Here is a 26,191-nt window from a genome sequence, read left to right as displayed (position 1 = left end):
AAGTAAAAAAAGAAGTTCATCTGTAACGTCCCCTTAGAAACGGAGAGCTGGTACCAGACTCGCTCTCCCACCATGAGTAAGCATAACCTTGGACAAGGTGTACGACACAGCTGTTCCCAGACTGTGGGCAGACAGTGGGGACTGCAGTCCCCCACAGGACAACTTACAGTCACTCCACTCGCACTGGGAGACAGCTCCTGACTGGCACAGAGAGTCCAGGGGCCAGATGAGGTAGAGACCAGAGCCAGGGCAGCAGAGCAGTGGGGGTGAGGGGCAGGACCCAAGAAAGGGGGCTGTGCAGGTCCCCCAGACTGCACGTAGGGACCCGTGAGTCCTGGCTGCCAGCCAGGCTGTGCGTGTTCAGGGAAGGATGGGGTCACACAGAAGGAGGGGGCTCTGGGAGTACCTCAGAGGTTCCAGTATGAGGAACGACAACACACAAAACCAGACCCAGTGACTTAGGTCATCGGTCAGAGACTGGACTGCCTACAGAAGAAGTGAACAGAATAGCGAGTTTCACAAGGTATCAGCCAGTGTCCCGTATGTGAGTTTAAAAACACTAGGTATACAGGCCCTGGCCGGTTGGCTCAGCAGTAGAGCGTCGGCCTGGCGTGCAGGAATCCCGGGTTCGATTCCCAGCCAGGGCACACAGGAGAAGCGCCCATCTGCTTCTCCACCCCTCCCCCTCTCCTTCCTCTCTGTCTCTCTCCTCCCCTCCTGCAGCCGAGGCTCCACTGGAGCAAAGATGGCCCAGGCGCTGGGGATGGCTCCTCGGCCTCTGCCCCAGGCGCTAGAGTGGCTCTGGTCGCAACAGAGAGACGCCCCGGAAGGGCAGAGCATCGCCCCCTGGTGGGCAGAGCGTCGCCCCCTGGTGGGCGTGCCAGGTGGATCCTGGTGGGGCGCATGTGGGAGTCTAACTGTCTCTCTCCGTTACCGGCTTCAGAAAAAAAAAATGAAAAACACTAGGTATACAAAGAAACAGAAAAATGTGATCCCAGGCAAAAAAAAAAAAAAAAAAAAGAAACTGAGAAATTGAGCATAAAATAACCCAGATGTTGAATTTAGCAGATTGTAAGACAAATATTATAAATATGTTTCAAGAACTAAGGAAAGATACAGTTTTAATCAGTGAATGGATCAAAAATCTCAGTCCCAAAACAGAAGGTATGCATAAAGGCAGATGAATAGAAATTATCTAATCTGAAGATTATGAGTAAGAAGGAAAATGAGAGAGCCTCGGAGACTGGGGGACAACCACGAATGGTCCCCCACACATGTAATTGGAGTCTCAGAAGAAAGGGCATGAGATTGAGGCAGAATAAATATTTGAAAATATAATGGCCAAAAACTTCCCAAATTTGATGGAAAACATCAATTTACATATCCAGTAATCTCAACAAACACCAATCAGCATAAATATAAAGAGAACCACACTCAAACACCCACAGTTCTGAAAACCAAGGAAAATCCGGAAAGAAGCCAGAGGAAAAGACACATTGCCTACAAGGGAACAACTGTAAGAATTGTAACTCTTTTCTCACCAGAAACCGTGCAAGTCAGAAGACAGTGATGTGATATCAGCAAGGTTCTGAGGGACAAAAGTTGTCAACCCCCCCCCAAATTCTTTTTATTTTTTTATTTTTTTATTTATTCATTTTTAGAGAGGAGAGAGAGAGGGAGAGAAAGAGACAGAGAGGGAGAGAGAAGAGAGACAGAGAGAGAGAAGGGGGAGGAGCTGGAAGCATCAACTCCCATTTGTGCCTTGACCAGGCAAGCCCAGGGTTTCAAACCGGCGACCTCAGCATTTCCAGGTCGACGCTTTATCCACTGCGCCACCACAGGTCAGGCCCCAAATTCTTACCCAGTAAAAATGCCCTCGGAAAAACAAGGTTGACATAAAGACATTCATGCAAATGAAGTAGAGACTCCACAGCAGAAGGACCCACTGTGCAGGCTTGGACGTCCCCCAGCTTGAGGAGGGATGCTCAGGTGACGTTCAGGTGATGCTCAGGGCTACAGGAGGGGTGACAGAGCGGGGCAGACCTGGCAGGTGCCATCCAAGCCTCATGGCAGAAGGAACGTCACCAGGAGCAGGACAAGTGGACATTACAGCATCGCCTCTGCATCACCTATCAGGAAAGGCAGAAGAAGTGAGACAGAAGAGATGTTTGCGGAGCCGCTGACCTGAACTCTTCAAAAACATTAAGTCCTGAAAGGCAAGTGAAGACTGAAGAGCTTTCTAGGCCCAAAGAACATGATCGCACACGGCCGGATGCACCCTGGGCAGGACGGAGTGCGGAGCCCAGAGGACACACTGGGGAGGCCAGCAGTGTGGCCGGGGTCTTGAGTTCGTGGTGGTGCAGCCGCAAGAGTAATGTCTCGATGGAAGCGTTACACTGCTTTATGTGGGAGAGGGGTGATGGAGGACCGTGCCCACAGCTTTACGACCAAGTGAGTCGGAAATAAGATCAGCATACAGAGAACAAGACCTATGAGGCAAATGTACTCAACTGTTAACAGCTGGGGGCTTCGGCTGGAAAGTAGGACAGTATTGTGGCTTCCCGACAGCTCGTTTTTCCTCCTCCTCTAATTCGTCGGCTCCTGGTCCTTTGCAGCCTCAAGGAAATTTTAGAATCAGCCTGCAATTTCACACGCACACGCACACTCCCCTGCCAGTATTCTGGGGAGCGATGTGCATTAAATAGATAGCTTAGATTGCAGAAAACTGTAATCATTTCTATACTGAGCCTTCCAATTCACACACAGGATCGTTTATGTGGGAAAGTCAAGGAATCGGAACTAAAACGGGAGTTGGAAATGCCTGTAGTGGGGGAGCTCTCGCGCCCCACCACTGCCCTCCATTACCCCGAACAGGACGCCCCCGTCAATCACAGCTGTCAATCGATCACAGCATTCGTTGATTCAGTTACAGACCCCCAACAGGAAGAAACTACCTCCCACTCCGAAGAGTGCAACACTTGATAACCCGGCAGCAGGAAGATTTTCTTCTCGCCCAGCAACAATCCCGGCCAATGAGAAGCTATCCTGTTACCTGAACTTATTTCCCTCCAATGACCTTTTATTTTTCCCTGCCCGCCTTTCTATAAAAGCCTTCCATCCTGCATAGTCCCTCCCAGGGTCTCTCCTCTTGGCCAGACTCCACTCTTGAATCGTTTTATAAAGCCAACAGCTCTCCGAGTCTATTCAGTTAAATTTTGTTTATTAACTTAGCCTTCATTTAAGTGTACTTTCATTTACCTCTATAAAATTTATAATTTCCTGTATACAGGTTTTGCATGTCTTTTGTTAGATTTATTACTAGTTGTGTTTTGGGTTTTTTTTGACGTTTTGAAAATCCTATTGCAAATGACAATTCTTAAAATGTTGTTAATTGTTGCTGGTATATTGCTTGACCAGGCAGTGGCGCAGTGGATAGAGCGTTGGACTGGGATGCGGAGGACTCAGGTTCCAGACCTCGAGGTCGCCAGCTTGAGCGCGGGCTAATCTGGTTTGAGCAAAGCTCACCAGCTTGGACCCAAGGTCACTGGCTCGAGCAAGGGGTTACTCGGTCTGCTGTAGCTCCACGGTCAAGACACATATGAGAAAGCAATCGATGAGCAACTAAGGTGCCGCAACGAAAAACTAATGATTGATGCTTCTCATCTCTCTCAGTTCCTGTCTGTCTGTCCCTATCTATCCCTCTCTATGACTCTCTCTGTCTCTGTAAAAAAAAAAAAAAAAAAGTTCGGTTGCGAACTTGGCCACGGATGGGCAAAACATGAGCCCAAGACGGGGTTGCCAGGTGGATTCTGGTCTCGGCACATGCAGGAATCTATCTTCCCTCCTTTCACTTGGAAAAGAAGAAAAAAGAAAAACCGTTTTTCTGGATGCCTGAGGCCTTGGGCCATACCATTTGACCAGCATTATTAATTAAATGTGCCCTCCAAGTCTATATGTTGAAACTCTAAACCTCAGTACCTCAGAATTGACTGCATTTGGAGATAGGGTCTTTTTTTTTTTTTTTTTCATTTTTCTGAAGCTGGAAACAGGGAGAGACAGTCAGACAGACTCCCGCATGCGCCCGACCGGGATCCACCCGGCACGCCCACCAGGGGCGACGCTCTGCCCACCAGGGGGTGATGCTCTGCCCATCCTGGGCGTCGCCATGTTGCGACCAGAGCCACTCTAGTGCCTGGGGCAGAGGCCACAGAGCCATCCCCAGCGCCCGGGCCATCTTTGCTCCAATGGAGCCTTGGCTGCGGGAGGGGAAGAGAGAGACAGAGAGGGAAAGCGCGGCGGAGGGGTGGAGAAGCAAATGGGCGCTTCTCCTGTGTGCCCTGGCCGGGAATCGAACCCAGGTCCTCCGCACGCTAGGCCGACGCTCTGCCGCTGAGCCAACCGGCCAGGGCTGGAGATAGGGTCTTTAAAGAGGTAATTAAGTTAAAGGGATACCATTTGGGTGAGCCCTAATCTATCTTACTAATGACCTTATAAAGAGATTAGGACACACATAGGAGATACCAGGGAGGCACTGGCACAGAGAAAAGGCCATGTGAGGACAGAACAAGAAGGCAGTCATCTGCAAACCATGAAGAAAGGCCTCAGGAGACACCAGACCTGCTGACATTCTGATCTTCCAGCTTCCAGAACTATGAGAAAGTGATTTCTGTTGTGTCAGCTCTCCAGCCTGTGGTACCTTGTTATGGCAGCCCGAGCTGACTAATACAACCAGACAGCTTACGCCAACGTGACTTGTGCTGAATGCCTGCTTCTGTCTGAGGGAGGCCCTGGGCCCTGCTGCACCAGTTCCATCTCTGGGCTCTGAAGACCCAGTCGCTAAGGGTAGTCATACAGGCAGCATGACGGACTCCCAGCAGCAACACCTCCCCGTGTGTGTCGTCTTATATTGTTGGGAGAAGAAAGCACGTCCCACACAGATTCATGGGGGTAGGGGGACCAGGTGCCTGGTGTCTCCTGAAATTCCTTTCTCTTTGCTGATTTCAGTCCGTCTCCCGCTGTGATCATGACAGTGACGGTCCTGCGAGTCCTTCTAGTGACCTGGGCCTGAGCCTGGTCCTAGCGACGTGTGACGCACCTCCGTCACATCTGTCCGTCCCTTTGCTGTCAACCTCTCTGCGTCCTCGTGTTTAAGGTGTGCATCTTGCAGCAACACGCGGTTTCATTATTTGTTGTCGTTGGATGCAGTCTTCCTCAGTCTTTACTTAGAGAACTTAGTCCGTTTATATTCCGGGTACTTTGTCATATATTTGCATTTATACCTACGAGGTGATTTTTATTTTCTATTTATCTCACCTGTTTTACATTCCTTTAAATCCTTTCCTTTCTTGCCTTTGGGTGGGTAGGGAGGGCTTCAGTATTTTTTATTATTCCTCTCCCCATCTATTAGCCTGTTACTTACGCATTCCTTTAGTATCATTTCACTACTTACATTCTTTTACTATTCAAAGTCACCCTTCATGGCAACGTGTGTCCTTTACTTAGTACATTTATCCACCCCTTCCTAGGCCTTAAAACAGTCTGTTCCCATTCCCATCCTTCCCCCCTTTTTTTTCCTGTTGTCGTGTGTTTTATTTTTACATGTATTTTAAACCGCAGAAGGAAGTATTGTTTAGTGGAGTCGACATTCGTTTGGATTTACCCTCTCCATCCTCTGCTCATTAATTATCCCCATCTTTCCATCTGGCTTTTGTTCCCACCTGAAGAACTCCCTGTATGGTTTTTAATATATTTATCCTCTTGGGGTTCGGAGTGTATCTTGAATCTGTGGACTGATATTCTGCCAATGAAGATACTCATATTTTAATTTTTAATTTTTGTTTCTAGAGATGCCTTTTTACCTTCACTTTTGAAGAATATTTTTGCCACCAGGCATTCAGGACCCTACAGCTCCCACTCTGCCTCCAGTCTAGTCAGTGCATGCAGGCCAGTACTAGATGGGGGGAGAACCACACCCTGCAGGGGGTATAATAGGGCGCCCCTCCATGCCCTCATTGCCCGGTGCAGGGGGCACCTCATCGCATGGTGCCCCATGGGGGGTGTGGAGGGCTGCAGCATGCGCTCTGCCCACCTGCTGCGACTGCAGCTGCCCAGACCTCCCAGCTGCAAAGAATTTTCCAGGCCAGCAGAGAATTAAATATTATTCAGTGGGTTTGTTGTTTCACTTCGGGAATCTGAACAGCTCTGTGCATGAATGTGGTGATGGCCGCACAACAGTGTAAATGTCCCTGTCGCCGACCGTACACTTAGAAATGGCTGAGATGGTGACTTCTGTGTTCTACAACAAACATCTGAAAGGCTATGAGCTGCCCGAGTACCCTGGCTCCACGCCCCCTCCCTTCTGGGGGGGGCCTGAGTGTCTTCCCGGGGGGCGTCTGTCAGGGTCTCTGGTGGCTGCATCAAGGGTCTCTTGCTGGCGGTTGGGGGTCTGCAGCCAAGGGCCGATGACCCTGAGCTCTGGCCTGGCTCCTAGAGGGAGGGGTCGGCAGGGCCGGCTCTGTAGGAGTGGGCACAAACCCCATGCATACAAGCCCGAGTGGCCCCGGTTAACACTCTTAGCGACACAGAAAGGGGACCGTTTATCGGAGTTCCTGAGACATGGGGTCCAGCATGGCTTCAGGAGGAGCAGGGGAGTCCCCTGCCTTGGCTCCCTCAGCAGCTGTTGGGCAGCAGCCCAGTCAGGGCCTTGTCCCCACCCCTCGGCTGCTGGCACCTCCCACCTGGAGCCCCCCCCCCCAAGCCTGTTAACCCCAGAACTTCTGCAGACTCCCACCAAAGGACACACTCCGTGGGCTTACCGTGTTCTCTCTAGGGGCTCCCAACTTCCCACGCTATGACTCAGTCATCTTCCTGAGTCCAGGACAACCGGGGACACTGCTGGGTCCCACGATGGCCCGTGCCCTGAGCCCTGGAAGGTCAAGACTTGGGCGGCCTCCTGAAGACCCCATCCCATGAGGCAGAGGCCCCTCCCCAGCCCAGACACCAGCAAGACAGAGGGAGTCTGGCCTCCCCCAGGGCCCCATCCTCCCAACACTCCTTCCCCTAGCAGGCGGCAGCTGCTGGACCCTGCCAGGCAGGGCACTGAGGACACAGCTGTCTGTCCCTGAAGGCAGGCCAGTGCCCTCAGCCTTTAGCTGTGAAGAAACAAGTGAGAACCGAAGCCACGCCCTGGGGTCTGAATGAGTCTGAACCACCACCACGTGCCAGCCGTCTTCCTCGTCCCTGAGGCTTGACAGGAACAGGCGCTAAGCACGCACACGGGTGTTTGTGGCCATGTGCGCCAGGCTGGAGCTCAGGGACCACCAGCCCAGCCCCCGCTCAGACCTCAGCCGTCCCCCTGAACCAGATCTGGGCTCCTTTGGATGGCTGCCTGGGTTCCCCAGCCCCCTTGCTCACAGGAATGAGCTGCTGGTTCAGGCCTGGCCACGCTGCCTACAGGGCTGTGGGTCTACCTCCAGGCCATGTCCAGGCGGCCCGGGGTCTTCGTCCTCAGACACATTTCCACACAGGAATGTGCTTCCCTGCGAGCACCTTCATTCTTTAAAGAAGTGCCCACCAGGCTGTTCCCACTGAGCGCTGCCCCTGGAACAGGCAGAAAGCCTGCGATGTGACAGGAGGGGACACATCAGACACCCGCTGTGCCTGGGGGGTGGAGAGCACAGGGCGCCAAGCCAAGGGGCTGACATGTTCTCTGGTTCCAGGACCAGGAAGAATGGCTGTGAGCTCAGCAGCTACAATCCTGCTGATCAAACCCTTATGTGGCCCCTGGAAGCCAGGAGCCCACCAGCAAGCAAGTGGCTTGGGTTGTGACCTGTGGCTGGAACTCGGGGCAGGGGCACAGGCAGACAGTGTCAGCAGCAACGTCACGCAGACCACAAGTGCTTAAATACAGATTTATTGTAAACCCACTCTGGACGGGTGGCCTCCTGTCCTTGGGCCTCGCCGGGAGCTCAGTGGCCCATCTGCTGCCGCAGAGCCTGTAGAAAGAGAACAGGCAGGAGCAGTGGCTCCAGGGCAGCGAGGGGCAGGGGTGCCCACCAGAGTCGAGGGCACCACCATCAGCCGTGTATGACGAGCACCCCCTCCCAGACACTCGTGGCCGGCGGAAGTGGGAAGGACACGACACCAAAAACAGAACCAGACCAAAGGAAGCCGGCTGACCACAGAGTCCTGGGTCCTAGTCTCCCGTCACTGAGATGCGGGCACCACAGCCCACCGTCACGCAGGGAGACCCCTCAGGGGGTGGAGTAGGACAAAGGGATAGGACAGATACGTGGAGAGCTGTCACACAGATGACACACGAGGCCTAGGGGCCTGAGGAGGGGTCTCGGCAGGTCCAGGACCAGCGTGGACAGCTGTAGGCAGGGCTTGTGCCCCCTGGTGGTGTGCCACCAGCCACGGTCTGTGCTCCTGCGATGGAGTCACAGGGACGACGGAAGCCACCCTTCGAGCAGCAACAATAGCGGAAAGCCAGCATCCACCCATGCACACAGAGAGGTGGAAGTCTCCAGAAGGACCACCTCCCGGACAGGTTCCTCGTCCCCCAGATCCTGTGATGGCACCACACAGCCTGCCGGACGGGCGCGGGCTCGGGTTGGAGCAGTCGGAGCAGAGCTGTGGTCTGGACTCATCTGAGGGATGCTGACGCGTGTGGCCCTGAGGGCGCCCAGCTCAGCTCCTCGTCCAAGAACTGGGCCGTGCGAGGAAAGTGCTCAGGCGGTGGAACAGAGCAGCCTGGTAGGTCAGAGGTCCTACTGTGCAGGCGGCCACAGGGCTTTCTCCCAACGTCCAGAACCAGCAACCCGGACCCTGGTGCTGGGGCTGAGGAGAAGGATGTCACAGCGAGGGAGACTGCAGGGAAAGTGTCCACCAGGGAGAACGAGCATTCCCCAAACTGCCAGGACCCTGCGACCCAGCACGCCTGCCCACCCCCAGCCCCTGCCTCCTCCAGCACAAAAACAGCAAGCAGAGCAATGCAGCAGCAAGGGAGCGGGTAGGGGTGCCTGCAGGGTCGGAGCTGCGCCTGTGGGACACTCCTCGGCAACGGTGCCACCCTGCCCTAGAGCAGGCTGGAGACACAGGGCATGGCCAAGGCCGGCTGGCCCTGAGAGAAGGGACGGCGAAGGCATCAGACAACGGGTCCCGGGCAGGAGGGTGCACTGGGCCCCGCTCCCTGCCAGCGTGGGCGTCCCCTCCTGGGCACTAAAACTGCACAGCCCCCGGGGAGATGGTGAACATGGCCGGATCGAAGCGCTGGCCTCGGAAGGGAGAGCCTTCAGCCTCCCATCCCTTCTTCAGCATCTCATGGACTTTCTACAACAGAAAACAGACAAGAGTTAACCATGCCACCCTCTCTGGGGCACCGGCCTGGGGTGACCGCACCCCCGCAAGGCCACCCCCACGAGGCCACGCCCCCGCAGACACACCCCACCTCTCCTCCCCCCCCCCCCCCCCCCCCCGCGTTGCCGCTGCTGAGCCCTGGTGTCTTCGTGCTGCTGCTGCTCTCTTCCCACCAGGATCTAAGTTCCACGGGGCCTGAGGGCTGTGGCCCAAGGAACAGACTGAGGTGCAGGGAGTCTCTGCTCTCCCTTATCCCAGGGAGGGGGCTGGTGGCAGCCAGGATTGTGCCCTCAGATAATGTGGGGTGACCGAGGCTGTGATGTGGCCTGGGCCAGGGGGAGCAGGACACTGTGCCCAGGGGAAGCGCCCATCCTCCTGCCTATGAACACAGTGGGCTGGAGCCACCTCCCCTTCCTTCTGACCATGAGAAGTGAAGAAGCGTCACCCCACAGGCCAGGCTGACTGAGCTGAGGGGCAGTCCCTGTTGTCCGAGGGGCTGCAGGCTCCTGACCGGCGTGGTGGTGGCGGCGGGCACCTCAGACACGTGGGGCACAGACAGCTGACGTCACTCGCGACTCACGGCTGCACCAGGAGAGGCCGGGCCCTCCGACCCCGGCTCCTCCAGCTCCTGCCGCCCTCCTGGGCCTCCCACTGGCTCTGTACCCCACCGAGCACCACAGCTGAGACATCTGTCCTTTACCATCTCCGGAGAACGACTATGGCCTGCAGGCACCTGCCTAGGAGCAGGCTGGCCAGACCAGGGGTCACCCCGACCCCACCTCATGCACGGCTGGCCCCGGGCTGCGTGTACCCTCAGGTCAGCATGCTGAGGCACGTCCCCCAGACCCACTGCCACCCAGACACAGCGGCATCCTGCAGGACTGCACTATCCCCTCCCGGGCTTGTCTTCACGTCCATCTCGATCAGCCCTGTGCCCTGGGCGGGTCATCAGGGACCCTGCTGCTCCCTGCGGGCCTCGTGGATGAGTGCCTGTCGACTTCAGGGCAGGACACTGTGCCTCCAAAGGCCACAGGAGGCCGTTCTGGTGGGGCTAGTGCTCAGCACTCTTGGTCTGGTGGCTGCAGGCATACGCAGTGTGTCTGGGTGAGAACTGCTGCCCACCAAGAGGAGAGCTTGGTGGTGACAGCCAGGGGCCCCTGTCCACAGACACGGCCAGCAGGTGCCATGACCCTCCCGGCAGCCAGCCTCAGCCCGACTCCCCCGTGCCATCAGCCCAGGGGGTAGACACCCGGGTGGGAGCACACAGGCCAGAGCAGCTGAGGGGGCCAGACCCCCTGCTGCCAAGGCTGGGACCCTCAGCACATCCTGTGAAGACCTGGGCTCTTCAGGGGTGCTGGCGGAGTCCGACACGGCCGACCCCTCCTCCACCGCGTGCAGCAAGGACACGGAGGAGAGACGGACGAGCAGACCAACAAGCCCACAGCAGTGGGCCCAGAGCAGGCACAGGATCAGTCAGGCCCAGGAGACACCTAGGACCCTGAGAATCCGAAGGCGACGAGGGAGGGTCCTGTGTGACATGAGGGACACAGGACCCTGAGAATCCGAAGGTGACGAGGGAGGGTCCTGTGTGACATGAGGGACAAACCCAGGGTCCAGCAGCCCACTCTGCCCGTGTCGTGCTGTGACCAGGGACTGCTCCCATGGACCCTGGGTGCCGACTACTTGAGCAGCACAACCCTTCTCCCCAGTCTGTCTGGGGACCGTGAGGAGGAAGGACGCAGGACGTTCCCCTCACCCCTGGTTTCCCGCTCCATGTATGTCATGCGTGCTCAGCCGTGGTCTGAAAACATTAAGTGGAAAGTCTGACATAACCCGCTAGTTCTCAGCTGTGCGCCATTCCAAGGAGTAAGGTGGGACCTCCCGATACCCAGCTTCGTCCCTCCTGGGACGGACGTGTCCCTGCATCCAGCATGTCCATGCGGGGGGCACTCCCGCACGCCAGTCCCTCAGTCGCCGTCTTGAGTATCAGGCCAACCGTGACAGCGTCACAGCCCTCGTGTCCAAGTGCCCACAGTGCACGAGCAGTGACACTGGCATCTAGCGTGTCCGTGCGGAGCCCTGGCTCCTGAGTGGGGAGCACACGTGGCAGGGCTCGGCGTGGCCATGTCCGGATGTGACCCCGTGGACGAGGGGATGACTGTGCTTGTCCAGGTCACCCCAGGCTCTACGCTGCTCAGTGTCAACCCTCCTGTCACAACTGTCTCCTGCCTCGCCACAGCCTTGGCCATGCAGACTTCTCAAGCTTCTTATGATTGGAAGTGAGTGGGAAGGACTTCCTGCCACTGGCCTTCGTGGTCAGACCTGCACTGGCCTTGTGGCTGGGCTGGGCCCGGCTCCTCATGCTTGGGCTTCTGCAGAGCTGGGAACAACTGGGTCTGCGGGGTGATGCATCTTGGCCCTGCCACCTGGCTCTGTCCAGGTGAGCCCAGCAACCAGGCCAGAGCTGTCTGAGTCAGGACCCAGTGGGTAGCTTTGTACCGAGCAAGGTTCCCGGTTCACGCCTCACACCTCCCCGTCCACACCACACTGTCCCGTCCACGCCGGCACACACCCCCCCACACACACACACCCATGCTGTACCGAGAAGGCAGTGCCGTACCAGCTCGTGGCTCTGTGGCTTCCCCTGCAGCTTCTGGTGGTAGTCGAAGGTGAGCCTGTCCAGCACGGCGTGCTCCTCCTCGTCCACCGTGGCCATGGAGCGCTCCTTGTTGATCTGGTCAATGTCGATGGGCTCCTCGCCTTCCAGGACGGCACTCCACCAGTACTCACCCGCCTTGTTCAGGCTCACCTGGGACAGGGGGCAGACGGGTCAGTGAGGGTGGGCGACAGCCTGGCCTGGGGGCCTCGTCTCCCAGATCCTCGCAGAGGACAGACTTCATGTGTGCCACCACCCCACACCCAAGAAAGCTCCACACCACGACCACCGACACCTGGTCCCCACCAATCACAGCCACCCCGAGCCACCTCAGAGGCTCGACGCAAAACGTGAACTTCCTCCAACGGACTTCTGCCAGCCCCTGCTAGCCCCCTCTTCCCCCTCTGATGACCTTTCCTGCCTCCATCATGCCTGCTGATGCCAGGAACACAGACAGGGCTGGGTGCTGAGCCCACGGGAGCTCCCCCACCAGGTGACTGGCACCTTCACCCACTCATCCCTGGACAGGCTTCTCCAGCCCCCAGACCACTACACATGACCCATCTCCCAGTCAGGGGAAGCACCCCCACCCAGGTAGGTGACACAGGGACACGAGAACTCAGCACCATGGGAACAGAAGCAGAACATCAAGGCTTTGCCAAGTCTCCAGACCACACGAGGCGGGGGCCTGGGTGCACCTGTGTGTGGTCAGTGGTCACTGCTGGCTCACTGAGGAAATCTCAGCAGAGCAGTCAAGCATTAGCGGGTGGGCTGCTGACCCCGCTTCGTACTGTCCACTCTGATGAGACTCGCTGTGCCCAGGGCACAGGGAGGTGGCTCTCACCCAGGAAAGGCCTACTGTCCAGAGAGCATCAGGACACAGCAGGCCCGGAGCCGACCCCACATAGGTGACGCTGTGGGGACACTTGTGAGGCTGAATGTTGTAGCCACGGCACCAAGAAGACACAAGTGAAACGTTCTAGCAACGAAGCGCAAAGACCCAGGTCTGAAAAGGACTTCTTCAGTGGTCGTCTCACGCCTTAACGCTCAGTTTGGGGTTTTTATCTTAATGTTGCTACTTTCTGAAAGTTGGGTTTGTGGAACACAGTTTGCTCTTAGCAAACAGCACCCTTGTGCAAGGATAGCCCACGTTCTCGCGATGCGGCCACCCTTGTGCAAGGACAGCCCGCGTTCTCGCGATGCGATAGGCCACCCTTGTGCAAGGACAGCCCACGTTCTCGCGATGCGATGCGGCCACCCTTGTGCATGGACAGCCCGAGTTCTCGCGATGCGGCCACCCTTCTGCAAGGACAGCCCGCGTTCTCGCGATGCGATGCGGCCACCCTTGTGCAAGGACAGCCCGAGTTCTCGCGACGCGATGCGGCCACCCTTGTGCAAGGACAGCCCGAGTTCTCGCGATGCGGCCACCCTTGTGCAAGGACAGCCCGAGTTCTCGCGATGCGATGCAGCCACCCTTGTGAAAGGACAGCCCGAGTTCTCGCGATGCGGCCACCCTTGTGCAAGGACAGCCCGCGTTCTCGCGACGCGATGCGGCCACCCTTGTGCAAGGACAGCCCGCGTTCTCGCGACGCGATGCGGCCACCCTTGTGTAAGGACAGCCCGAGTTCTCGCGGCGCGATGCGGCCACCCTTGTGCAAGGACAGCCCGAGTTCTCGCGACGCGATGCGGCCACCCTTGTGCAAGGATAGCCCGAGTTCTCGCAATGCGGCCACCCTTCTGCAAGGACAGCCCGAGTTCTCGCGATGCGATGCAGCCACCCTTGTGCAAGGACAGCCCGAGTTCTTGCGATGCGGCCACCCTTGTGCAAGGACAGCCCGCGTTCTCGCGATGCGATGCGGCCACCCTTGTGCAAGGACAGCCCGAGTTCTCGCGACGCGATGCGGCCACCCTTGTGCAAGGATAGCCCGAGTTCTCGCGATGCGGCCACCCTTCTGCAAGGACAGCCCGCGTTCTCGCGATGCGATGCAGCCACCCTTGTGCAAGGACAGCCCGCGTTCTCGCGATGCGATGCAGCCACCCTTGCGCAAGGACAGCCCGCGTTCTCGCGACGCGATGTGGCCACCCTTGTGCAAGGACAGCCCGCGTTCTCGCGATGCGATGCGGCCACCCTTCTGCAAAGACAGCCTGCGTTCTTGCGATGCGATGCGGCCACCACTACAGCCGCCCCCGCCCTGGGGGCGGGCCCCTCGCCCCTTGCCCGGAGTTGCTACTTCGTAGGCTCCGTCCGAATGTCTGTCATTGCAGCCTGGCCTGTCTGTCCTGCCCTCCCTGCCCTGCCCTCCCTGCGCGTGCACCAGGAGCCACTCCTGACACAGCGGCCGCAGCGTGCTGGCCCCCGTGTCTGTGGACAACCAGGCTCACCGCCAAGGCTGTGTCCATTCTGTGTGATCGCCTGCCCTCCTAACTCCTCAGGCGGCGCCCAGTGTGTTTAACCTGACGAGTCCTGTCATGCTGGCTGCTACTCTGTGCTCCTGCTGGGTGTAAGAGGTCTGGGATCACGGCCCTGGTGCTGTCCAGCAGCTGCTCCAGTGGGTGTGAAGGGATGGATTGCTGGGGTTTTAACTTGCCTTTTTTTTTTTTTAAGGTGAGAGGAGGGGAGATAGTGAGACAGCCTCCCACATGCACCCCAACAAGGATCCACCCGACCACCCCATCAGGGGCTGAAGATCAAGTTTTAGCACCTGAGGCTGATGCCCTCCAGAGGAGCCATGCTCAGCGCCTGGGGGCATGCTCAAACCAACTAAGCCACTGGCTACCTGAGGGGAAGAGGGAAGGAAGGGGGTCAAAGGTAGGAGAAGAAGCAGATGGTTGTTTCTCCTGTGTGCCCTGACCACGAATCAAACCTAGGATGTCCAAACGCCAGGCCAAGGCCCTATCCACTGAGCCACTGACCAGGGCCTTAACTCACCTTTTATTTATTTATTTATTTATTTATTTTTTGGATTTTTCTGAAGCTGGAAATGGGGAGAGACAATCAGACAGACTCCCGCATGCGTCCGACCGGGATCCACCTAGCACGCCCACCAGGGGTGACGGTCTGCCCCTCTGGGGCGTCGCTCTGCCGCGACCAGAGCCACTCTAGCGCCTGGGGCAGAGGCCAAGGAGCCATCCCCAGCGTCCGGGCCATCTTTTTTCTCCAATGGAGCCTTGGCTGCAGGAGGGGAAGAGAGAGACAGAGAGGAAGGGGGGGGGGTGGAGAAGCAAATGGGCGCTTCTCCTATGTGCCCTGGCCGGGAATCGAACCCGGGTCCCCCGCACGCCAGGCCGACGCTCTACCGGCTGAGCCAACCAGCCAGGGCAACTCACCTTTTCTTAACGACTAATGTTGAACACCCCTGCATGTGCTTGTTTACAATCTTTTCTAAAAAAACATGATAGTTGTACTAATTTCTAACTTTAAGTACCTAGACTCGCTGAACTACAAATACACCCTTTCCTAAATTTGTTCTCGTTAACAAGCATCTGCACACGTGCCAGAGCACATCTGAGACACACGACACGCTGCAGCACACGCCACAGCTTCTAACGTTTCAGTGAGCGCCCCTTCCGAGGACAGGCAGTGTTTTAATGACCTGCTCCCTTCCCTCCTGTACGGCACCCAGGCCAGGCCACCTGGTATCTGTGGTCTTGTCCCTTCACCTGGAACATTCCACAGCTTTTGTCACAGCGTTTAATTTCTAGACTGTTCCTCGTTTGGGGTTTCTCTGGCGCCTCCTCACGATCAGTCAGGAAGGCCCCAGTGCAACACGCTCAGGTGAGGACACACCCTCCCACCATGTCCGCCTGCTGGCACGGATCCTCATGATCAGTCAGGAAGGCCCCAGTGCAACACGCTCAGGTGAGGACACAGCCTCCCACCATGTCCGCCTGCTGGCACGGACAGCATGTGGCTGTGTCCACAGGGGCCCCAAGATTGCCGCGGCAGGGACGCTGGCCTCCAGCCCCAGAAGGCGAGCACTGGCCAGCAGGGGCCTCTCCCTGTGATGGCACCGTGACCTCTCGGCACCTCCCATGCCCAGCATCTCGAGGCTCTCGTGCTCCCCTGTCCATCTCCATGTAGTGCTCAGTGTCCCAGTGTGTCAGGGTGGTGGCTGTCACCTGAGATACGCCCCTTCCTCCTGGTCTCCCTCCAAGCTCCTTCTATCACCTGGCCCAGACCTGGACCGGTTTCTCAGGGAAACCCCCAGGCTGCTGGCTGAATGGTTTCTCAGAATGTCCTCACAGACACTCTGAACCTGACGTGGAAAAGCTCACGGCAGCAACTCCACCTGTGCCGGTGACTCACCAGCATCCACCTCCTTCTCTTAGTCACACAACCTGTTTCTATTCAGAGACCGTGTGCCTGGCGAGGAGGACGGCCCCTGCGGTCAAGTTTGGGCCAAAGGGACAGGAGAGTCGGGGGGAGGGGGAGTGAGGACAGATGATGGGGCAAGATCGGGAACTGGCTCAGCTCAGGCCACTTCTGCGGGAGGACGTGGATCCGAGTCCAGGGCCAGCCTCTCAGTCCTCGGTGGAGGCCATGCCGCCACGGGCAGCCCCAGGGGTCTGGCAGGAGCAGAGCCAGGCTGCGCTGGAAGGCGGCCCCGGGGAAACGCCCATCCACTGTGAGTGCATCCACCTGCTGCTGGTACCGGGCACATTCCTCTGTCCCCTGGGTGGCCCCTCCACACCGCAGGACGCTCTGTCTCAGGCCACCCCCTCCACACCGCAGGACGCTCTGTCTCAGGCCACCCCATCCTCATGACACCCAACGTCTGCTCTCCCTGCTGGTACCGGGCACATTCCTCTGTCCCCTGGGCGGCCCCTCCACACTGCAGGATGCTCTGTCTCAGGCCACCCCCTCCACACCGCAGGACGCTCTGTCTCAGGCCACCCCATCCTCATGACACCCAACGTCTGCTCTCCCTGCTGGTACCGGGCACATTCCTTCTGCCCCCTGGGTGGCCCCTCCACACCGCAGGACGCTCTGTCTCAGGCCACCCCCTCCACACCGCAGGACGCTCTGTCTCAGGCCACCCCATCCTCATGACACCCAACGTCTGCTCTCCCTGCTGGTACCGGGCACATTCCTTCTGTCCCCTGGGTGGCCCCTCCACACCGCAGGACGCTCTGTCTCAGGCCACCCCCTCCACACCGCAGGACGCTCTGTCTCAGGCCACCCCATCCTCATGACACCCAACGTCTGCTCTCCCTGCTGGGACGTGGCACCTGGGACGATGGCAGGATCAAGCCCCCTGAAAAGCATGAGGGTCCCGAGGCGTGAACACTGGGGGCCCGACTTCCACCCCAGGCTCTGCTCTTGTCAACATGCTAACATGTCCACCCTGTGTCTGTGAGGACCGTGACCAGTGACCCGGTCCTCACCTCCCAGGGACAGGGAGGATCAGACCAACAGCAAGGAGCGAGGCTGGTGAGCCGCACTGGAAGCCAACAGGAGACGCGGGGAGTGCAGGAAAGGCAGCAAAGACGGGGACGCCTGGCCCAGGGCCTGCAGACACCACAGGAACGTGCGCCCTGGGAGGGGCAGCCCGTGACCGGCGGCCAGGACTGGTCAGCCTGTCACTGCACGTCCACAGGCGCGACAGGAAATGACGTGACACGCTCTAGGGGTGAGCACTCGCAGGTCACGGACGCCTTCCTGAGCAGACGCACCAGCCTGGCCAGCGACCACGCGGCTGCATCCGATCCTCAGTGACGCGTGGAGGCGTCTCGTCAGTGTGGACCGGCTTCGCCTCCCACGGTGCCGCGGCCGCGAGATACAGTCAGCGGCGCCCCCAGCAGCGAGGCTGGAGGCCCCGAGTGGGGGGCGTGGGACAAGGACGCCGACGTGGAGCCCTGAGTGCAGCGTGGGGGAGACTCCGTAACCAAGGAGGAGCCTCGTGTGCTCCCTCACGAGTGGGAGGGAGGGAGGCGAGAACTGTCATCTGGTTTTAGCTGCCGCCCCTGCACGGTCAGCTGACGAGGCCTTACCCCCGGGCGGTGGGAGCAGCTGGGAAGCGAGGGGCTGGATGCTGGGAGGGCACAGGCTCCCGGAATCACCACCCTCTTGTCCCGTGAGGCCTGTGCTGCCCGGTGGCAGCTGCTACGAAGCTCTGCACACGGAGCTCCAGACATTCCCTCCCTCAGCCTGGAGGCTGCACATCCATGGCCCCAGTGTCACGGGGCCACACTGCCTCTGGAGGTTGCAAGGGATGGCGTGTGGCCATGTCCCCAACCCCTGCCTCACATCACTCCACTCCTACTATGTCCCCTCTGCTGTCTCACATCTCCCTCTTCTCTTCTAAGGACGCCGTTCACTGCTCACCCGGAAGGCTCTCCCTTCTCAACACCCACATCACACCTGTAAACACCCTGCTCCCCAACACGGTACCAGCAGAGGTCCCAGGCTGGCCAGGACATCTGCCCCTCAATCACTCAGGCACCCAGTGCAGGGCCTGGCACTGAAGAAGACATCTGGGGACCAACCAACAAGGACAAGGAGCAGAGGTCCTATGAGGCCGCAGTGATGACCAAAGCCAGGCAGCCCGTGAGTGGGGGCCGAGCCACAAGCCAGGCCTGGTGACCCTGGCATCCACGCTGGCCACCACCAGAGGCTCGAGGGACTGGACACCTGTTCCTCGTAACAAATGCAAACGGGCTGTTTGCTCACCAAGGCCACGCACTCATTGGGCCTCAGGTCATCACGATGCTCGATCCCACACGTCCCCAGCAAGTAAGTAATTAAGTCCAGAACACAAAGAACCTTCAGCTCCTGAACAACAGCATCTCCACAGCCCACTGGGTTCCCCGAGGGCAGGGCACCCACTCACCAGCACACACTTCCCGGGCTCCAGGCTCCACAGAGAGCTCTCAGTGTTGACTCTGTGGGTGAGCTTCCCTTCCATGAGCACCCGCTCCCCACTGTCCTCCTGCACGGCCACTCGGATGGAGCTGCTGCTGATGGCCACCGAGACCTGGAGCAGAGGGAGAGAGGAGAGTCGATTCCTGTGCGAAGGTGGCGACCAGCAAGTTCCACGACGGGAAGGGGCAGAACAGGACACAAGACAGCCTCGGGTCACCAGGCACCTCGCGGAAAGTCACAGCAACCAACCGACACGTGCGGCAGCCGCGTGATCCCCGCGCAGAGCTGAGACTGGACATGGGGAGGAGCAGTGTGGGGGCTGCTCTCCCTCCGCCGGACCCTGCCGTCAGGGGGCCGACCCCGAGGTGGGGGTGGGGACAAGTGACGCCACTCCCACCCTGCCGTCTGGACACACAGGAAGGCCACACACCTGACTGTCCCTTCCACAGGCCGCTGGTGGCCTCTGAGGCTCAGCCCAGTCTCAGGTGGGGCAGCTGAGCCAGGTGCTCGGGCTCTGGTCCTGCTCCCCGAGAAACTGGCTCCCCGAGACTCGCTCCCCGGCCCTTGCTCTGGTTCTGGTTCTGGTTCTGTCCCTCAAGGACCTGGCACGAGCGAAGCCAGCACCGTGCCCAGATGACCAGATCAGTCACAGGAAGAGAAAAGGACACAGGACCCCCGCTTCTACCTGTTTCACTTTCTCTGGAATCTGTGTTTTACAACATGGACATCTTCTTATAACGACGGACGTTTACCTAACATGCGAGGTGAGAAACAGATACCGCAGGGGAACTCGGGCCTTCCCAACGGCCCTCCTGTCCTTGTCACTGCTCGTCAGCGCCCCCACCTCGGGGAGGATTCACCTGGCTTAGCCGGTCGGCAATGGCTCAGGCACAGCCAGCTTCACGCCGGCTGCCCACAGCAAACACCTCGCAGGATCTGACCATCACAGGCTAACCGGCCGCCCCAACTGTGGATGGTGGTGCAGCCAACACCTAACAGCAGGCTGAGGCTCACCAGCCCTGGCCACCCAGGAGTGAGCTCGCTTTAACACAGAAGTCCTCCCAGCTAGCCGCACAGGACACAGGACTTTCCAACTCTGGGCGAGTTCTCCTGCTTGCTGACAACTCTGAGGGACCCTGACAGCAGGTGATCCTGGGAGTTCCAGTTCAAGAGGTCACCCTGGGAACCGGCAGCCATCTCCTGACCTCTGCGACCCCCAAGGTCGACAGGAACAGAGCACACAGAGACAGCCATGGATGAGGCTGGGAGGAAGTGGGAGGTGGGACACAGGAAGCGGGGTGACGAGGGACAGTCCCTCTGCGGTGCCACAGCTACAGGGGCTTCCGCGAGCAGCCAGTGGGCGCAGAGTGCAGGAGGGACAGCTGGGCAGAGAAGGGACAGGCACCCACCGTCATCCACAGCAGAGAGGGGCAGTGCTCCAAAGAAACTGAGCCACCGTCGGGGACCCGTGTGGAGCGAGGCCGACAGAGACCACAAGGGCAGACACAGACCCAGGACAGACACGACCGTCCACTCAGGCACAGACACGAGTGAGAAGGATGCACTTTTATTTTTAATTTTATTTATTTTTTAATTCAATTTAGAGGAGAAAGAGAGAGATGGCAGGAGGAGCAGGAAGCATCAACTCCCATATGCGCTTTGACCCAGCAAGCCCAGGGTTTTGAACCGACCACCTCAGCATTCCAGGTCGATGCTTGATCCACTTCGCCACCACAGGTCAGGCACGATGCACTTTTTAAGTGAAAAAACCCAGCCGCATCCTCTGAGAATCCCAGCAACATGAAGACAGACTTAGGTGCAGAAAATGAAACAAAACTACAGAGCTAATTAGGAAAAAGGATTTTCTGAAGTGTTTCCTATTTATGTCTTCAGCGAGATCTGAGAAGTGGTTGCATATATAGAACCAGAATAAACTATGAAAATAGAATTAGACTAAAAAAGAACACTTAAAATTAAAATGCAGGGGCCAAAATAAAATTCTCAAGAGAAAGACTGGAAGGTAAAGTCAGAGAAGAGAAGGTGGAGACACGGACTCGCACCAGCCATGGGCCTGGCCCTGCAGAGGCCGTGTCCGGACGAGATCGTCTCCAGAACCCACGGAAACCACGCCTCAGACAGAAGGACCCCTGAGGGCTGAGTGGGATGAATGGAAGACGAGCTATACAATCTTGTGAAATTTCAGAATACTGATTTAAAAAAAGTCCTGAAAGTTCCAAAGAGCAGAGCTGTGCAGCGCAGAGCAAGGATCTGCAGGAAGGAGGTGACTTCCAGGCAGGACAGCATGTTGGGGCCGAGGTGATGCTGGGGTTAGGATCAAAGTGCACTATTTTGACAAGAGAAAATGAAAGGCAGCAAAAACTCCAGGAAAACAAAAAACTAATCTAGAAATTCCTGATCCACAGGGACATCACTGCAAGAGGTGGCAGGAGGCCTTCCAGAATAGCAACAAGAATGCTGCAAAACGGCCGACCATCCACTGTTTCTGAACTTCGGAAACTCACTGGAGGTCTGCAGAAACCCTGGGAGCATTTGTGTGAGAAGCCTGGGCGGAGCCACAAGCTCTCTGACTGACAGCCCAGCCTTGCCCTCCAGCTGCACGGAGCCCACGTCCCGGGGTAGCCAGGCAGCCACCAGAGGGAGCCTGTGAGACGAGGCTCTTTCAAAGCATCTCAAACAACTGTCATTACTTGACCCACGTGAGGGTCTGGGGAGGCCCCACTCACAAGGCTGTTTTTGACCAGATTCATAAAAGCCTGTTCCCCAGGGACATGATGACATATATTTATATCTGAACGCCCCAGAAACGCGCACTGTGAGGCCCGAGGTTGGGTGGGGCTGGTCCAGACAGGACGGAGGCAGGAGAGAGCACTTTGGTTGTAAACGACTTCTTCTTCTGGAGAGGTAACGCCTTATGTTTTTAGAAATTTTTTTCTACACAGACACGTGCAGGCTAGTAGCCTTTTCTATCACAGACCATCCTGTAACAGAGCCTCCCCCACATGACTAAATGTATCCTCGGAAGGGAACACCACGTTACGAGCTTCCAGCACCAACTCCAGCAGCTGCACCAAGCTTGGGGCCGAACGTCACCATGCAGACGCCCCAAGGCTGGGATGCTGTTCCGGTAGGTTCCTGTGGGCACAGAGGGCGAGCAGCACAGCCGTGAGCCCATACCCCGGGCCTCACCCGTCATGAAGGACCACCACACCTGAGAGGAGGCAGCAGTGAGGCGAGAGGCACAGCCGTCACTCGGTGTCACCACGGCATGCTGGTCAGGGCTTCAGCAATCTGCACACTGAGAGCTGGCCTGAGCTCTCTGGTTGGTTTCCCAGCATTTAAACTCGATGATTCGAGAAATGCCAGGCTTGTGAGCAGCCCAGCCGACGTCACGATCACCATGGCTACACTGAGAAAAGGAAGCAGAGTGGACGAAGCAAAGATCTCCCCTCCAGATCTCCCGGGCTCAGGACCAAAGCTGCATTATTATTTTTTTTTTCCTGAAGATGGAAACAGGGAGGTAGTCAGACAGACTCCCACATGCGCCTGACCGGGATCCACCCAGCATGCCCACCAGGGGCCGATGCTCTGCCCATCTGGGGCACCGCTCTGTTGCAACCAAGCCACTCTAGCGCCTGAGGCAGAGGCCACAGAGCCATCCTCAGCACCCAGGCCAGCTTTGCTCCAATGGAGCCTTGGCTGCGGGAGGGGAAGAGAGAGAGAGGAAGGAGAGGGGGAGGGGTAGAGAAGCAGATGGGCGCTTCTCCTGTGTGCCCTGGCCGGGAATTGAACCCAGGACTCTTGCACGCCAGGCAGACGCTCTACCACTGAGCCAACCGGCCAGGGCCAAGTTTTTCTTTAGATTCATCAGCAAAACAGCAATAGACAGGCTGCCTGTTAAACAAACACTTGTCCCTGCAGGGCTGGCAGGCGCCCTCTGTCCCTATGGCACGCGAGGCAGGGGCATCTCTGCAGACATCACTGGGTGAAGGAGGCAGAGCTCTGGTGCCTGCAGCCTGAGGTGTGGCTGGAGGAGGGGCCAGGGTCCCCACACTCAGAGCCCCCACAGCCAGAGCCGCCTACACCCACCCGAGCTGCCAGTCACGGCACCATCGTGACAGCACCTGGTAGGGCCAGGGACGAAAACCAAGAGCAGACACTGCTGACAGATCACTGCAACAGTCCCTCGGGGACAGCTGCTGGGCCAGGGCCGGAGGAAGTGGCCATTCAGAAAACCCTTAGGTCAGCAAAAGCCTCGTGCTGCAGATCCACTCACCGCGCTTTATGTGCAGTGCGGCTAAAACTCAGGCCACGAGGAAATGGAGAGCGTGAGGTTTTAAAAGGCAGCTGCAGTACGATGAACAGGCTGTGGGAAAAGAACTCGGGAGGAAAGAGAAACTCAGCCGCATGAAGACGGAGACGAGAGCATGTCCGGCCAGTGGGTGTCAGAAATACCAACGCTGTGTACACCCAGTCACAAGCACATGGGCTCCACGCCTCCTGGACACACCTTGCGGCCACTTGCACTGTCCCTCCAGTGCGCCACAACGGCCTCCCGGCTGCGGGGACAGGACGAGGGGTCCGAGGAGTGCTAGCCATGTGAATCACCGTGAGGTGCACTGTGCTCCGCTCGGCACCCGCGATGACACTGCCTGCACCCCAGGACGTGGCTCTGCAGCAGCGGACTGGCCAGAGGGCACAGCGTCTAGACACGAGTGAGCAGAACCAGGCTCCTGCTGGTCTGATGCAGTCATATCACCCCAGAGGTCACAAGTGCACTTGAGTGAGCCGCAGTGGGCTGAAGGCAGGACCCTAGGGGCAGAGCAGGACCATGACACGGACATCTGCTCAGTGGGAAGCTTCCCCAGTGGCTGTGACAGGTGGACAGCGATCAGCTGGGTTGAGCACAGGCTCAGGGACGGCTCCCGGAGCTGGGCGGCAGTCAGAGCACGGTTCCGGACAGGGAGCTGCAGCTTTTTAGCTCCATCACAGAGCACGGTGACCAATACTTTACATAACTTATGCATCTACATTCTACAACGAGGTAATCCAACCAAAACACAAAATGGAAGTCAACACCTGAACAACAGCAACCTGAAAAGATGGGGCACACCAGCCCGACAGGAAGGGCAGAGTGTGCCCCATGACCTACCAGGCCAGGGGAGACGCACTGTCTAGGACCAGTGGTCACGGGAGACGGACTTGCAGAACGAGTCCTGGGATGGCGTGGGCAGTGGGAGGGGGGGAGTAAAGCTGCTCTAGCCATAGCCGGCCCCATATTCACACGAAGCCACAATGGTGCAGGACTCCCGTCTCTGGTGCTGCAGAATGAGCAGGTTTACTGGATTCAAGGGCCGCCAGGCCCACCAAGACCCCTGTGCACAGAGCCAGCGAGGGACCTATGGCCAGGACAGGGCCAGAGGGGCAGTGACCGCCCAGCCAGCTTGCACAGCCATTTAGACCAACAGGAGCTGTTCCCAGTGTGCATAGCAGCCACTCCAAGCTGCATGTGCGACCCAGCCTCACGGAAGCCCAGACCGGATGCAGAGGGTGGGCGGCCGCAGGTACACACATGCACCTCAGCAGCTGATGCCGCCTGCAGAGAACCAGGACTTTACCACTCGGCCATCACCACCAGCTCATGCAGGAGCCACTGAGGGTGACCAGTGAGGCCAGCGTGAACGTCAGGGGCTCGGGCTCACCTGCAGCCATGGCAGGCCTCCCATGCTTTGCGGATTGCTGGCCCGTGGAGTCGAGATAAAGACCGCCTCTGGCACACATCATGGTTTATATGCCGAGGACTGTAACGCGGTTACTTCCATTTCCCATGTTACTCGGGGGGTGTTTTCTATTTGCAACGACCACAATCACATCTTCCTGAGCTGAGGTCTGAGCACTCGCCTGTCTTTCATTAACGGGTTATTCTACTCGGTCACGCTCAGTGCACTGGAGCCCTCAGCTCACGCTGTCTACGTGACCATCCCCTCTGCATGTGGCTCCCCGCCCGGGCCCGCCTGTCCCTCCAGAACTCAGGTCTCTGCTCTGTGTCTGGGGATCCCGCTGCCCCACCTGTGAAGCCCCTTGCCCACCTTGTCATGTCTTCTGTGGAGAATAAATGCCATAAATGACACAAGAACACTGAAGTTTAGAAAATGAAGTTTAGCCCCCCCCCCCCAGCACAGAAAGGCTGGCTGGGTGGAGGCAGATCTCACATTTGACTTGACATGACTAAGCAGGTGCATGGGAGGGCATTGGCGGTCAAGGGGACAGACCAGCCCACAGCCTGACACCTGAGCCCCGAGGACAGCAGCCGAGCAGAGCGACTGGAGGAGCCCCTGGTTACCTGCCTGCCCTTCACCACGTGCTTGGGCACCGGCACCTTGAGCTCCAAGTCCGTGTAGTCCTGTGACCAGGTGTAGTTCTCACGCACGGCTCCGTTGTAGCTGTCAGGGTTTCTCTGGAACTGCTCCTGTCTCCTGGGAAAGAACCAACAGTCAGATGACAGCCCAGCAACGGTCCCACGTGCACACCTCAGTGCACGCACACCTCACATGTGTACACCTCAGTGCACGCACACCTCACACGTACACACCTCAGTGCACACGCACCTCACACGTACACACCTCAGTGCACGCACACCTCACATGTAAACACCTCAGCGTGCACACCTCACACGTACACACCTCAGTGCACACACACCTCACATGTACACACCTCAGTGTGCACACCTCACACGTGTACACCTCAGTGCACACACACCTCACATGTAAACACCTCAGCATGCACACCTCACACGTACACACCTCAGTGCACGCACACCTCACATGTACACACCTCAGTGTGCACACCTCACACGTGTACACCTCAGTGCACGCACACCTCACACGTACACACCTCAGTGCACGCACACCTCATATGTAAACACCTCACACGTACACACCTCAGTGCACACACACCTCACAGTACACACCTCAGTGTATGCATACCTCACATGTAAACACCTCAGCGTGCACACCTCACACATACACACCTCAGTGCACACACACCTCACACGTAAACACCTCAGTGTACACACCTCACACGTACACACCTCAGTGCACGCACACCTCACATGTAAACACCTCAGCGTGCACACCTCACACATACACACCTCAGTGCACACACACCTCACATGTAAACACCTCAGCGTGCACACCTCACACGTACACACCTCAGTGCACGCACACCTCACATGTAAACACCTCAGCGTGCACACCTCACACATACACACCTCAGTGCACACACACCTCACATGTAAA

General features: G+C 57.8%; 1 protein-coding gene across 2 annotated transcripts in view; it reads right to left on the bottom strand.

The window, feature by feature from the left end:
• Nucleotides 1-7,896: 7,896 nt before the first annotated feature.
• NUDCD3 (NudC domain containing 3) overlaps nucleotides 7,897-26,191 on the bottom strand; it is a 33,197-nt gene continuing 14,902 nt past the window's right edge. The window contains exons 3-6 of one of the 2 annotated variants that reach the window (XM_066238425.1): nucleotides 25,237-25,369; nucleotides 18,844-18,987; nucleotides 11,959-12,166; nucleotides 7,897-9,330 (exon numbers count right to left, since the gene is read on the bottom strand). In XM_066238425.1, the coding sequence (XP_066094522.1) occupies nucleotides 9,320-9,330; nucleotides 11,959-12,166; nucleotides 18,844-18,987; nucleotides 25,237-25,369 (496 nt within the window). In that variant the 3' untranslated portion in view covers nucleotides 7,897-9,319. The remainder of the gene's footprint in view (nucleotides 9,331-11,958; nucleotides 12,167-18,843; nucleotides 18,988-25,236; nucleotides 25,370-26,191) is intronic. The other variant, XM_066238423.1, reaches the window with a different exon arrangement.

This window comes from Saccopteryx bilineata, chromosome 7 (genome assembly GCF_036850765.1).
Source record: "Saccopteryx bilineata isolate mSacBil1 chromosome 7, mSacBil1_pri_phased_curated, whole genome shotgun sequence".
Taxonomy (NCBI): Eukaryota; Metazoa; Chordata; class Mammalia; order Chiroptera; family Emballonuridae; genus Saccopteryx; species Saccopteryx bilineata.
Note: the sequence above shows the minus strand (reverse complement) of the source record. Positions and strands in the feature narration are given on the sequence as shown.